The sequence below is a fragment of the Electrophorus electricus genome, chromosome 7 (genome assembly GCF_013358815.1).
Source record: "Electrophorus electricus isolate fEleEle1 chromosome 7, fEleEle1.pri, whole genome shotgun sequence".
Classification (NCBI taxonomy): Eukaryota; Metazoa; Chordata; class Actinopteri; order Gymnotiformes; family Gymnotidae; genus Electrophorus; species Electrophorus electricus.
Genome location: NC_049541.1, coordinates 27901074 through 27915200, shown reverse-complemented (window position 1 = coordinate 27915200; position 14127 = coordinate 27901074). Strand labels below are relative to the sequence as shown.

General features: G+C 41.2%; 2 protein-coding genes across 3 annotated transcripts in view; both read right to left on the bottom strand.

Moving 5' to 3' along the window:
• The window catches only part of sh3bgr (SH3 domain binding glutamate-rich protein), an 11211-nt gene extending 6165 nt beyond the window's left edge, over window positions 1–5046 (bottom strand). The window contains exons 1-7 of one of the 2 annotated variants that reach the window (XM_027022278.2): window positions 4939–5018; window positions 4133–4256; window positions 3805–3990; window positions 2734–2814; window positions 1669–1848; window positions 1215–1244; window positions 1–30 (exon numbers count right to left, since the gene is read on the bottom strand). In XM_027022278.2, the coding sequence (XP_026878079.1) occupies window positions 1–30; window positions 1215–1244; window positions 1669–1848; window positions 2734–2814; window positions 3805–3990; window positions 4133–4210 (585 nt within the window). In that variant the 5' untranslated portion in view covers window positions 4211–4256; window positions 4939–5018. Of the gene's footprint in view, window positions 31–1214; window positions 1245–1668; window positions 1849–2733; window positions 2815–3804; window positions 3991–4132; window positions 4257–4938 lie in introns of both variants that reach the window. The other variant, XM_027022279.2, reaches the window with a different exon arrangement.
• Window positions 5047–6705: 1659 nt separating this feature from the next.
• Window positions 6706–9338, bottom strand: get1 (guided entry of tail-anchored proteins factor 1). Its single transcript, XM_035528202.1, has 5 exons — window positions 9041–9338; window positions 8412–8577; window positions 8037–8104; window positions 7724–7838; window positions 6706–7174 (listed from the first exon to the last, which is right to left on the bottom strand). Exons 1-5 carry the CDS (start codon window positions 9131–9133, stop codon window positions 7101–7103), a joined length of 516 nt encoding a protein of 171 aa, XP_035384095.1. The 5' UTR covers window positions 9134–9338; the 3' UTR covers window positions 6706–7100.
• Window positions 9339–14127: the final 4789 nt, after the last annotated feature.

Genomic DNA, 14127 nt, shown 5'->3' with positions numbered 1-14127 from the left:
CTTTTCATTCTCTTCATCTACATAATCATCCTTAAAATAAACACCAACAAACAGCTCAAACTATGGCCAGAGAGGAGAGAAATACCATTATATCTGAATATGAAACAGCACTACATCTGAATATGAAATACCATTACATCTGAATATGTCAATAATAATAATAAGGAAGTTTATAACAAGTTTATAACAAGCAATAATGATCCATGAAAATGTGCTCTGATCTTTAATTAAAACACAATAATAGATAAGCACAATCTGATTCAAATAATAACACAAACAGCTGCACATCTTCTGGCCAATATTGAAAACATTATTTTAATATTCACAATCCAGGTGGATAAAACAATATGTGACCATGCAGACCAGGCCTAACACTCTGCAGCTCAGTTCCAAAACTCCTGGATCTGGCGTGCTAGATTACCTGGATCTGGCATGCTAGACTGCACTTCAAACTAAACTGTTTCCACAGCTGGTCACTGTAAATGGTTTCTCCCAAAACTCACTGGAGTGAAGTGTTCCAATCAGTGAGAGGGGACTGGACATTTGGGTTGGAGGTGATTGCCCTATTTATAAATGGCACACCAAATGTGTTTAAAGACAGTCTGCTCTTCTTATGTCTACATTTATGGATTTAGGAGATGCTTTTATCCAGAGCAACATACAAAACTGCTTTGCTGTTTATACAGTAAATGTTTCCTTAACTAGTATAAATACAGTCTAAAATACTCTTGATTTCAGATTCTCCCAGAAACTAAAATCAGTGCTTATTCCTAGATACATGCTGCATTGTGAATGTGAACTTTTATTGCATACACAATATTGATACAATTCACAGCTCTGTAAGAATAAGCCATGTCCTGCTATTATGGCTGTCTGTCTTAAAGCAGGACATGGGCACCTTTGTCTAGAAAAATCCTATTGTGTCTGCATGAACCACCAAACATCCATGCTGGCCCTGCCTTTGCTCTAAGCCAATCAGAGCAAAGCTCATTGTTCTCTCATGGACCTCTGGGTACAAAACACAAATGACACATCATTGGTCCTTGGCTGGCAATTGGTAAGCTTTGTTAAGCTTGTGTGCATGAGAAGGACACAGTGAGTGTGTATATGAGTGTGTGTGTATGACACAGTGAGTGTGTGTATGACACAGTGGGTGTGTGTATGACACAGTGAGTGTGTGTATGAGTGTGTGTATGACACAGTGAGTCCTTTACCTGGATGTCTTCCTCCTCTGGAGACATTTTCTATCAAGAAAAAAAAAATACAAGACAAACATTTGCTCAATTCTCCAGCCCAACACTCAACAACTGCCTTGTGCTCTCCTGCAGAACGCCTTGAAAACATAGTGCAGATTGTGGAACTAATTAAACAGAATGTGATGGATGTCCATCAAGCCTCAACACCTACAGTAACATTTCCACCTGAAAGACCTGAGAACTGGGGGGGGAGCAGAACAGAGAAGCGGTTACATGTCCAACAGTCCTGACAACAGCAGAGAATTAATGTGTAGCAGGTCAGAGGTCAGAGGTTATGGGAGGGGGTCCAGGGAAGTCAAACCTTAGGAGACCAGGGAGGAGGGAGAGAAGCATTAATATGGAATGTATGAGAGGTAACAGGAAAGCGGAGAGTGAGAGGTCAGGAACAGCCAGGAGTCTAAGGAGAGATTACGCGTTTGTCTTTCTCTTCTCCTTGGTCTTCAGATTCTTCTCCTTCTTCTGATGCCTCGTCTTGCGCCGTCTTCTGTAGCCCTCCTCCTGTTATCTTCGCTTCCGCCGTGTGCCCGGGACCTTCCTCTTCCTCCACCATGTCTGAATCTCCGTTCTGTTCCTCCTCTGGGATCGACTCTTTCTAAGTGGAAAGAAAGTCATGTTTCCCAAAACCAGAAAACTCTCCAGCCAGGAGGCAGTGTCTGCTAAGAGGAACCCCAGGGTGAGACACGGTATGCGCTGGAGAGGGACAGACCTTAGACATTACTGTACATACAGTCAGAGTGGACAATGGGACTTGGTGAACAACACTGTGCTTATCTAAGATATTTCTCTCTAAATCATCTGGCACACATCCAACACCTGGGGATGAATGAAGATATTGACATTATTAATATTGACATAATACAGTTGAAGATTCCTCCCATCTACCAAATTTTTATTATTAACATTATTAAACACACTATCTGAGATGTTTGTGTGCATGTTCATAACAGATCAATAGGAAAACACAGATATAAAGACCCACTGTGCATATACAGTCAGTCACATGACCTGACATTGTAAATAGAATTTAGCACTGGAGACAGGCTGGCTAATCGGATCTGTGATTCACGGTAGGAGGTGAAAAAATGACATGAGAAGGTGAGAGGAGAGTTACTGCTCTGTCATGATTAACTCTATCTCAGCTCTATCTCAGGTTCTGTCATCATTAACGTGCTGCTCTATCTCAGGTTCCTCTCCAAGGATTTGGGACTTATTGGGTTGCTTTGCTTCCTGTACCGAAAGACTTCAAGTGAAGCAGCACAGAATCATGTTAATGGTCAAATGAAGATAAGACAAAGATACAGAAAGGAGCCAGTGATCTCAGAACGTGTTTACAGGCTGGAACAACTACTCAACACACAGAAACAACGCACACGCCATCAAACTGAACCCTCTTCTACAGTACCTGACAAATACATGTATATAGTTGTGCATTTGTAGATATTTTTAATGCAGGCAAATTAAAAAAGAGTATGCTGACCTTAAAGCCGGGTGGTGGGGTCAGACCCAGGAACTCATACACTGCATTCTCCTCCTTGGCATCAAAGAATGTGTCATAGTCCTGAAACACAAGACTGACATTGGCAACGTTTGTTCCCCTTTTATATGTAATGTCCTCAAACAGTTACACCAGAACGGTCAACTACTACATGGTGACACAGTGTTTAAAGGCTCATATACAGCCAAAAAACCACCCTGCTAAAAACATGCTCAATCGTACAATGTTTCTTTTAGTATCTTTTAAAGTCAGTATGGCCTAATTTAAAAACATCCTCTGACCATTTCTAGCTAAATCATTTTTGATGATCCGCTGAGCAGGTCAGTCGGTGGCAATAGTTGAAATAAGTTGCACAAACTAAAACAAACCAGAACGTTAATTGATGAAGAGGATGATATTGATCCTCTGATGAGGTTTTGGAGCAGTTAGTATTTACTAACCCCACAGTAGTATTTACTAACCCCACGGTAGTCCAAGGGTTAGTATATGCTGGCCCTGAAGTAGTAATCACCAGTGTAAGGGTTATTATTCACTAACCCCACAGTAGTAATCACCAGTGTAAGGGTTATTATTCACTAACCCCACAGTAGTAATCACCAGTGTAAGGGTTATTATTCACTAACCCCACAGTAGTAATCACCAGTGTAAGGGTTATTATTCACTAACCCCACAGTAGTAATCACCAGTGTAAGGGTTATTATTCACTAACCCCACAGTAGTAATCACCAGTGTAATGGTTATTATTCACTAACCCCACAGTAGTAATCACCAGTGTAAGGGTTAGTATTCACTAACCCCACAGTAGTAATCACCAGTGTAAGGGTTAGTATTCACTAACCCCACAGTAGTAATCACCAGTGTAAGGGTTATTATTCACTAACCCCACAGTAGTAATCACCAGTGTAAGGGTTAGTATTCACTAACCCCACAGTAGTAATCACCAGTGTAAGGGTTATTATTCACTAACCCCACAGTAGTAATCACCAGTGTAAGGGTTAGTATTCACTAACCCCACAGTAGTAATCACCAGTGTAAGGGTTATTATTCACTAACCCCACAGTAGTCATTCTCATTGAAGATCTGAGGCGGTAGGGGGATTCCATTGGAAGGCTTCCGGTCTCCCGGGACGTTCTGTCTCATCCACATGCGGTTTTCCTCGTTTGACGCAATGTCCAGCTGTGCAAACTCGATCTTTAGGGCTTCCAGGAATCCAAGAACATCCTGCTGCTTCTTTTTGATCTGTGGGAGTAAATGACATACAGCCGTGGTATCGAGCTGCTCCCCCCAGACCTGTGGTCAGATAACACCAAAGCTCCTTCCCTTAACCATCAGGGAAAGAGGCACAAGTCCATTCAGAAGCAGAAATGCTGCCAAACCCTACTGAAGCAGAGCGAGGGAGTTCCTCCGTGCAGCACAGCAAGGCTGGCTGGACCATGCCATGGCCTGGATAAAGGCTCATTACATCTCCTTACAGATATGGAGTTTTTCTTTAAAGCGATTTCTTCCTGAGAAAATGAATTTTACATATAGAATAAAAAAGTACATTTCCTAGAGTCACATTACAAGATGACTAGTCAGGGTGTTTCTATGCTTTCCCTATGATAAAGCATTTTAAATTTCATTTCTTCTTGACAATGTCATCCTATTGTTGAATCACTGTTCTTGTGTTAGTATTTGCTCATTAAAAAATCTGGTAGCCTTTAAATGATCTGAATATGCAAAAAACAAAAAACAAACCAACCAAAAACATTACTGCAATGTAAAGCCAGTTTTTAGTTCGTTTTAAAATACACTGTACATTTTTATTCATTTTAACGTATTCATTTGTACTAATTATCTTATATTGTTTCCCAGAACAAAACTATAAATATATTGATTTTTACTTTGCGTGTTCTTCGTGTGTTCTGGAAGGTTCAGTGTGGGCCAGTGTGTGTCCAAACTGCTGGTGTGCAGGTTTAGAATATGATCCCAGCACTGCCGAGATATTTAAGGAAACTGCCAGAGAGTGAAATGAGGCCTTCGGTCGCTCAAATGTGTGTTCAGTCTGACATGAAACAAAGTGACCAAGTTTCCTTCTGCAATTTGTAGAAAACCCTTACTTAACCCATCATATGCCGTACCACTGAAATAAAAGAAAAGTCTAAACCCTGATCAAAGATCTGAGAAATGAAGTAGAGGTCTGCTTACCGCAGTGGACCCAGAGGACGAGGCCAGGAAGACTTTAATCACCATGGTGGGTCTCAGAACTTAGCTCAGCAGACAGCGCTGCGCGCCTGAGAGGCTTTGGTCACGGGCGCTGCGTCACACCGGGACGGGAGGGCTCGCACAGGCTCGCGCAGTGGGATTGGCGAGCCTCAGCTGTCACTAAGTTAGACTGCAGCAGCACATGGCCAGAAATAGAACAAACACCAGTCGCTTTGGGCTTGGCTTGCTAGATAAGTGAGACAGGGACTAACGAGTGATGCCCACGCAGCTATTTATTAAATCTGCGAGTGCAACCTGGATGACCGTCTGATGTTGTTTATTGGTTTTCATTTGTAAACTAGACATTCACACCAACGGTGTACTGGTTTCCACGGAACCCAGCAGTATCTCAGATACCAGTGTTGAGATACCAGTGCGCTCAGGGCGGAGCTCTGTCAAAGCCAGCGCAGCTCCCCCTTGAGGCGTGGTTGAGTGGAAGTGGGTGGGTTGTGTGGGGTTTGGCACGCGAGGAAGATGGAAAAGCCGCAACCCCAGGTGAGAATCGCCACGCCACACAGTTCATGGCGAGGCTACTGTGACAAACACACTAAAAGTCGTTTACCTGTTCAGCACCTGTTATATGATGGTGGTGTTACCTGCAAGGCAACAGGTGCACAAGTTCATTTCAGTCAGGTGTTATGTCCGTAAGTTATTGGACAGTGACATGATTTATGTTTCGGACCTGAGGGTTACATGAACACTCACCAGCCATGTGACTAGAAACTCTGTTCCTAAAGGTGCCTTTTGTCACAGGCTGCGATCCATCTGTTGGCGCACACAGTTCAGCAGGTATCCCCTACCACAGGCCTCGCTGGGCAGTTTCTGACCACAGGAAAACTGCTGAGCAGGCATTACTCAGGTAGAGGAGCGTTGTCAACGCAGCGTTGACCCTGCCATGGTAAGGTGCGGGGGGTCTGCTCCCCAAACACACACAGGCAGCAGTGCTTCTGTGGTCAGAAACAGACCAACTCTGCACACTTACAAGCTGTTTGTAGTGAAGTGACTGCAGTGAGGGTCAATCAGCAACTTTGTGATCATTACTGCTGTTTCAAGTTAGAGAATGCCAAGTATCACGGCACTGCCCATCCTGAGCTGGAGCGCAGCAGAGCCCCAGGGGACAAGGGGATTCAGCAGAGGACAATCACAAGGCCAGTTTCCGCCATTTAATCAACACAGTTGCCTCCAACAATCAAGGCCCCCAAATCCCGTCAAGATCAGATGCCACTACACGTTTACTGTCCAGAACCTGCACAGTGGAAAGCCTGCTTGCACCAGAACTCAAAGATTTCACACATTATAAAGCCAGGACCACCTCCTCCTCCCAGACATCGGTGCGTGAGACGTCTTTTGGTGCACAATCGGATGCAAGAACATGGCGGCAGGGCCCAGAGCCAGCAGAACAGTGCCAGGAGGAACAAGCTCAGCTATCACCTCAGTCCTAGTTAACCTACACAGATCCAAGTACCCAAGAAAACAAGTTCAAACTGCACCGCGGAGTGCTCCTTTGATTATACAGATAAATGTGTGATGTTCTGTAAGGCATCAGCCCCTTACTGCGTCAACACTCAGTACAATGAGACATGAAGGAATGAACATTTGCGGATTATTTAAAAATCCCAAAATGCTACATTTGGAGGTTTGGTGTTAAAACATGAACGTTTTTCCCCAAATTATGCTTTAGTGAAACAACAAGAAGCAACAAACACACAATCACAATTCACCAAATAAACAGGCCTTTATTATCCAGTGCTATTTGTTTCACAATTTGTTCAGGAATGATGTCAGTAAACTATAAAGTGTGCACACACTGATAAAATAAATACAGTTTAAATACAAATTCAAAAATTATTTAAATTTCACATTTCAGATCACAATAAAACGTAACCAATCAAAATGATCAGGAACAGATACACATGTATGACGTCACTCTTATCTGAGCTGAGTTTTACAACAGAAAACAACAACTTAAGGAAGGTGCTGGAGGCAAACTGTTATCTAATTCAACCAGGAAACATTTGTAATCAAAAACAAAAAATGTTTACAACATGTTTTAATGATTCTGTAGGTAAACTCCAGTGGACACTTACAGTGATGGGAAATGTGAATTAACTAACAGCATGAAGGCCAATGGCCACAACTTTGTTGCAGACCACTAACCAGCTTGTTATTCCAACACCACCTGAAAATCAAGCAAACAAAGAGAAATATGGGTTACGCATAGATGACATAAAAAAAAAAAAAACAGATGTTACAAAAAATATGATCATTTGACACTTTGTCTTCATTTCACCTACAACAACAGGCATGCACATTTTTGAAAAACAGTACTCTACTTCTGCACAGCTAACAGTGAATCCCGTCATTCCCAGCTGTCTTCACCAGGCCCGGATGGATTTCTGTATGCCGCTTTGGCAGACTGAGCCCCCGCTGGTGACAGTTCTGCTCTCACTATGATAAAGTGCTAAATGCACCGCTTGCTTTACACTAAATAATAGACTCACCATTGGAAATATGTTTGGAAATGGGATACACCATTGCAAAATACTAATGAAAATGGGAAAGATAACTGGGAATTTCCTCATTTTCTTGACTATTCCTTTTTTTATTTCTATGTGTATATTTCAATCATATTTCCATCTTCTTTTGTCACTCTTGGTCCTTGGCGGCATTTCAGACTGGGATTCTTTAGCCATGTTTCTGCTCCATCCAGCTGTCCGGTACAGCTTACCTGCCACTCCTGACGGGAAGGCAACCAGTCGTTCCAGTGGGGCGATCCACTTACTGGGCACCACTGTGACTGGCACTGGGTAATACTTCCAAATAAGGGAGACCATGAGAGCTCCCTAGCAACACACAGCAACACACGGCAACGTTACTCTCAAGCCAGGGAAGGCATCCCGGCATTCCCTGCTGGAACAGACATGCTATGCCAGAATGCCATTCTTATTGACCTAAGACTTCTCCACAAGCCACAGCATCATATCAGACATCTCAGCAACCATCATCATCACAAACATGCAAGGAAAGAAACAATAACTTACTTGAAGAAGGTAGAAAACTATGTTGACAATCCATTTTATTTTAGCCTGCTGGGCGGTCCTTGATTTTACTGTATGGAAGGAAAGAAGGCAGGAACATTTAAGCAGACCTGCAGAGCTGCACATAAACATCCTGCGGGGTGGCAGGTTGGCACTGCACAGATGCTCTCTGATAACAGAAAACTTGCTCCTGCTTTCAGATGCACCATCCTCAAGTAGAGACACCGATCATTCCTGCTGAGCCATGTTATAGTAAAATATCATCAGTCCAAACCACCCTGCAGTGCTTTCTACCAGTAATTCCAATGGTCATTGTATTAATTATTTAGCTGATAGTCCTGGCCAGATACCATGGGTCTGTTACCACTGGGATGTTACCATGGGTCTTCAGCTTGTCAGTGGTCTTGTTGATCTTGCGCTCCAGCCTGGCGTATCTGGCGAACTCGTCCATCATGCTGATGGATGAAAGCTCCGCCCTCATGTTCTGGATTTCACTTCGCATCTCCATTTCCTGCTCAGCATCTTTCTGAAGGACTTTGGACAGCTTTGGCAGAAAAAGGTTTTTTATTATTATTATTATTCAATATTAATACAACTGATCAGTATCGATTTTAGAAACCAGGTTATATAAGACCTAAAAGTAAAGAAAATGTTTTTATTCTGAAGCAGGTAGAGAAGTGTGCAAGCTTTTCTAACCTTGAGTGTAGAAAGTATTTCCTTCATCTTGCTATGAATGTAGTTATACTTATACAGTACCTTTCTCTGAACCCAAGGACACTTTACAATCAACAAACTGCTTTCATGTCAAGCCAATGCATCGGTGATAGTCAACAGGATATCATCCATAACATAACTAAAGCATTGGACATGAGTGTTAGGAGGTCTTACTGAGTCACGTACCAGCGAGGACAGATCTTTGACGAGGCTATAACATACCACACTGGGTGGAGGTGCTTCTACTGTGTGTGTAGGTTCTGAGTGTTAGGAGGTGTTCCTGTGTCACGTACCAGCGAGGACAGCCCGGGCAGCAGAGCTTTGACGAGGTTGCACACGAACACACACACCAGCACCACAAACCAGGTGCAGCCGGCGGACGCCATTTCCTGTTTATCACTCCAGACGGACTACTGACGGGGGAACGGGAGTGGACTCGGTCATTAGCCAGTATCCAAACAAAGTGCTAAAGCATGCAAAAGTTTAATACTTCGTTCATATAATACTAAACCAGCTCAAGCTGCGTTTTACAAGCCCGTACTCACTCCCATGGGTCAGTGTGAAATGCTCTTTTTCTGTGTTGTAGCGTGAGTGATGGTAGGCGCGGTACTGCCACCTACTGTACAAGTAACTGCACACTGACTTAACAGAAGCGAGAGAGCGCACTAATTTCTTACATTTTATTTAATTTGATTAATTAGATTAGATTAATTTGTTATTTAATCTGCTTTGATTGCAAAGAAACGAGGAAGTAGAGTTTCATTCCTTGTACCTGGAGAGAAGGTGGGTAGATGAAGCTGTTTTGGTTGAACAGAAAACTGGAGAGTCGACGTACAGCACAATGAAGTGATGCACATTTTATGTGAGAAACAGCAAAGCTTTTGAGAAGCCGCTGTCATAGAGACCCTGGTGTCTGATAAACAAACTGCAAGGAATGGCTCCCCAACACTGACTAACACTGATGTCCTGGCTTCACCACACTGACTACATCCAGTCTGGAATAAGAATATATATATATATATATATATATATATATAACTTATTGGGGTCATAGCTGATTGGTTATAAGATGTTATAAGTGTTAGAAATTAAATGAATACTAATACACCAGCACTAAACACCACTAAACACTAAACATTTTATCCAGTGTTCATAGTAATTTTGGGAAGTTGTTTTGTTGCAGTTGTTATTATTGTTTTAAATGCATTGTTATAGAATTTACAACATAAAAATGATCTCCCATAGACTTCCACTGAGCATAATTTCAAGTTTACAAATCTCAGTAACTATGTTTTGGAACTTTAACTCATGCACTTATTAGCCTGATGCATTAGGGGTAGGACTTAGTTCTGCATTGTGTGTGTGTGTGTGTGTGTGTGTGTGTGTGTGTGTGTGTGTGTTTGTGTGGTTTTCTATTGTAATTTTTATGTTCAGTATTTTGCTGCACTTTATATGGGTTAAAAATGGAATTGTGTTGCTTAGCTAAGCTAATAGAACTGCTCTAGCATGTTACTGGTTATGTTACTGGTTATAGTCAATAAGGCATGACTGAGGTCTTCACTGTCACCCACCAGTAGCAATTTCTTTTCAAGAGTTTAAGATTATAAATACAAATGCACAGTATCAGTTTCTCTTTTTGAATTTTTATGTAGCCTGTTTATTGATTGCTATAATATGTAAATAAAATTGTAATAACGGCACCATTCTGAGCATGTAGGTGTGAAGGGCAGAGAGACCTCTAAGATCACATTCTGAAGCAGAGCTGTATCCAGTCCGGGGAACTCCGAGCCTTGGAGTTTATTAATGGGAATAAATATTCTGTTTATGCAGCGTAATAGCAATAACACAGTTGTGACATAAATGTTAGTGAATAGACACTGAACATTTAAGAGTATAAAGGTTACAACATTGTCAGTGTGTCTCAAGCTGAGTCTGACAGTATACATAGCTATGTATCACATGTATCATAATAAAATACCCAACAGCACATAACAATACTCTCTAGATTCAGTACTGTATAAATGGTAGGTGCGTGTTGCTAATGTACCTTCTATCTGACCTTAAAGATCCTTAAAGAAAAAAACCTCAACACCTCTGTGTTTTCTTTCAAATTAGATTATCTTGCTCTTCTGGGGATCAAAATGTAAATATACAAGGCAGGTCATATGAATACCATTCCAAAATAAATGACTGATATATTTTATAAGAATTTCTGCTCATTGTGTAAAAGTGGACACTCCTTATGCTGAGTAAATCTTATGTAAGCTCAACTCTCAACAGACAGAAAGCAGACGCCCACTCTTACACACTACAAGTCTGATAATAAAGCAGACGCCCACTCTTACACATTACAAGTCTGATAATAAAGCAGACACCAACTCTTACACACTACAAGTCTGATAATAAAGCCAACACCCACTCTTACACACTACATGTCTGATAATAAAGCAGACGGCCACTGTTACACACTACAAGTCTGATAATAAAGCAGACGCCCACTCATACACACTACAAGTCTGATAATAAAGCAGACGCCCACTCATACACACTACAAGTCTGATAATAAAGCAGACGCCCACTCTTACACACTACAAGTCTGATAATAAAGCCGGCACCCACTCTTACACACTACATGTCTAATAATAAAGCAGACGCCCACTCTTACACACTACATGTCTGATAATAAAGCAGACGCCCACTCTTACACACTACAAGTCTGATAATAAAGCCAACACCCACTCTTACACACTACATGTCTGATAATAAAGCAGACGGCCACTGTTACACACTACAAGTCTGATAATAAAGCAGACGCCCACTCATACACACTACAAGTCTGATAATAAACCCATGCCCACACCTGACTGAATGCATCTTTTTAATGGTAATAAAGATATTTTAATCTAATGGATTAAGGTGTTAGCCTATATATCAATTCATTTTCAAAACACACACAGACAGACACAATTTTAGATGCACCATAAGCAAAAAGGTTTTCTTTCAGACCTTTAATTCTTCACCCTACAAGTGCTCTGTGAGAATCTTCTAGACTGACTAAGAAGCATAGTTCAAGTTCAAGTTCAAGAGGCTTTATTGTCATTTCTGCTATATACAAGTACACAGTAAAAATGAAACAATGTTCCTCCAGGACCACGGTGCAACACAACACAAGTGCAACAGACAACACACTACATGAGTGCAACAATACAATGCAGTGCAATAATACCATAACAATAAATACAATAGACAATGAGCAGACAGTGCATTTATTTTGACCAGTACACAGTACTGGGAATATGTAAAGTGGGTTTGTGCATAGGAGTCAGTGATGTGCTATACTGAACATAGCAGTCACTGGTAGCAGCCAGAAACAGTTCAGAATAGAGTACTGATTTAGCACAGTACTCTACTGCCAGCGGGAAGAATCATAGGTGTTGCCTCATGACTCTGATAAAGAGAACCCCTGTCATCAAAGCATCGAATATTTACCTCAATTATCTCAGATCTAAGATGTTCAATATTTGTTCATCACAGAATAATTACATACTTGTTATTTCATTGATTTGATACCTTCCCTGTTTTTTTAAATGTACTAAATAATAAAAATAAAACAAAGAGTACATATATCCAAACATTTTGTGACTGTATTCTACACAGACCTGAATTTGGTCTCAGACAAATCAGGGAATTGTGGTTCTTATGTAGAATGACAAGTTAACTCTAAATTACAAATTAACTCAAAGTGGGCCGAAACAAGCCCTAGATCAGTCTGACTTTAACTGCAGTAAAACTCAATGTCTGTACTAGGCTAATTTACTTTACAAGTGAAGTTTAAGCATTTGTACCATTAGTGGAGCTAGCACATGACCAAGTCTTCTCTGGTGAGGGAACTTCAGAGTGGTCTTCACCAGCAGCCCCATCTACAGGTTTGGATGTCTATGGTTTCATCACTCTGATTCTCCCTCCTTATGTCATTAGAATCAGATCTGCTTGAGTGGTGTGGCAGGCTGTCAATCAACTATGCTTATCAGAATATTAGGACTCTACCTCCAGATCAACCTTAGCTAGAACAGATGACAGTTTGGGTGATTTTTGAGCAGGACTTTATCAACCTTACGTTAGCTTAAGGTTTAAAATAGCATTCTAGTTTAGTATTATACATACATTTTAAATATGTTTAATATGTTCCCTGGGTCTTTACAGGAGCAGAGACTGTGAAGTCAGTTTGTTTAAACACTTTAGCAGGCCATAAGGCCATTGCAGAAGTCCTGCTTTTGTGGAGAAGTTCTGGTTTGTTTGTTTTTTTTACCTTTGCCAAAAATAAATAATCACAACAATCCTTCATGTAGCACAGAAACATGTCAGCTTCACAAACCATTGGAGTAAAAAAAATAAAATAAAGCAAAACCATCAGATATTAGATGTTCTGATTCAGCAAACTTTTTAAAAATGAATTTTCTTGCTTTTTTACTTTCATTTTGTTTAACTTGTTTAACTAAAAACCATGCTTTCCATAAACCTGCAAAACAAGCGCTGTCACATTAACGTTGAGGCCCAGTATCTCCCTCATGTTCCCCCAAAGACTGGATATCGGGACACAGCCACTTGTTATGTCCCAGCAGTCATGAGTGCTGATCACAGGTATTGTTTTATTGTCTGTTATAGTCTAACTGTGTTTGTTTTGGGTTGGGGTTTTTTGTGTTTTTTTTGGTGTTTCTTTCTGCATTTTAAAGTGCTATATAGATCAATGTGGTTTCCTTTTTAGGGTCATACAGATTAGTTTGGTCAGTCCTATTCTTTAATGCTACATTGAGTGCTACATTGAATCTTAATCGCTAATTTATCAGCAAATGCTTGGTTTTTGCCACCTTGTCCCATAAAGAAATAGCAAATAGATCAAGTTGTTGGGCTGGTCTGGGTGAGCTTTAGTGTGGGAGCTCATATGACGTTGGGTTTGGTCTCTGGGCTCTTCTCACTTGACTCATTTCATGACGTTGAGAGCTTTTAAGACTCTAGATTCGTGTGTTCTCTCTTCTAGAGGTTGCCTGTGTTACTGAGTGAAGTATTGCATTTTACATGAAAACAGATCCAACTGAATGTACTAGAATTACAGAATTTGGAACACATTTCTAACGTAATAAAAAGGTTCTACAAAATAGCAACAGAGTATGCTGAGGACATTCGATCGAACAACACATTCCATCTTGTGTGGACAAGGAACATTCCAGTGCGTGGAGTCCCTGCTCAGGCCAGCTCACACACGCGCGGCGACATGTCGGTTTGTTGTTCTTATGAAACGTCTTTGTTCGAGACAGCCGGAAGTCAGGTTCTTCCCCACCCCCCGCTTCCTGTGCCCTAGCGGAAGTTGCTCTTCGAGCTG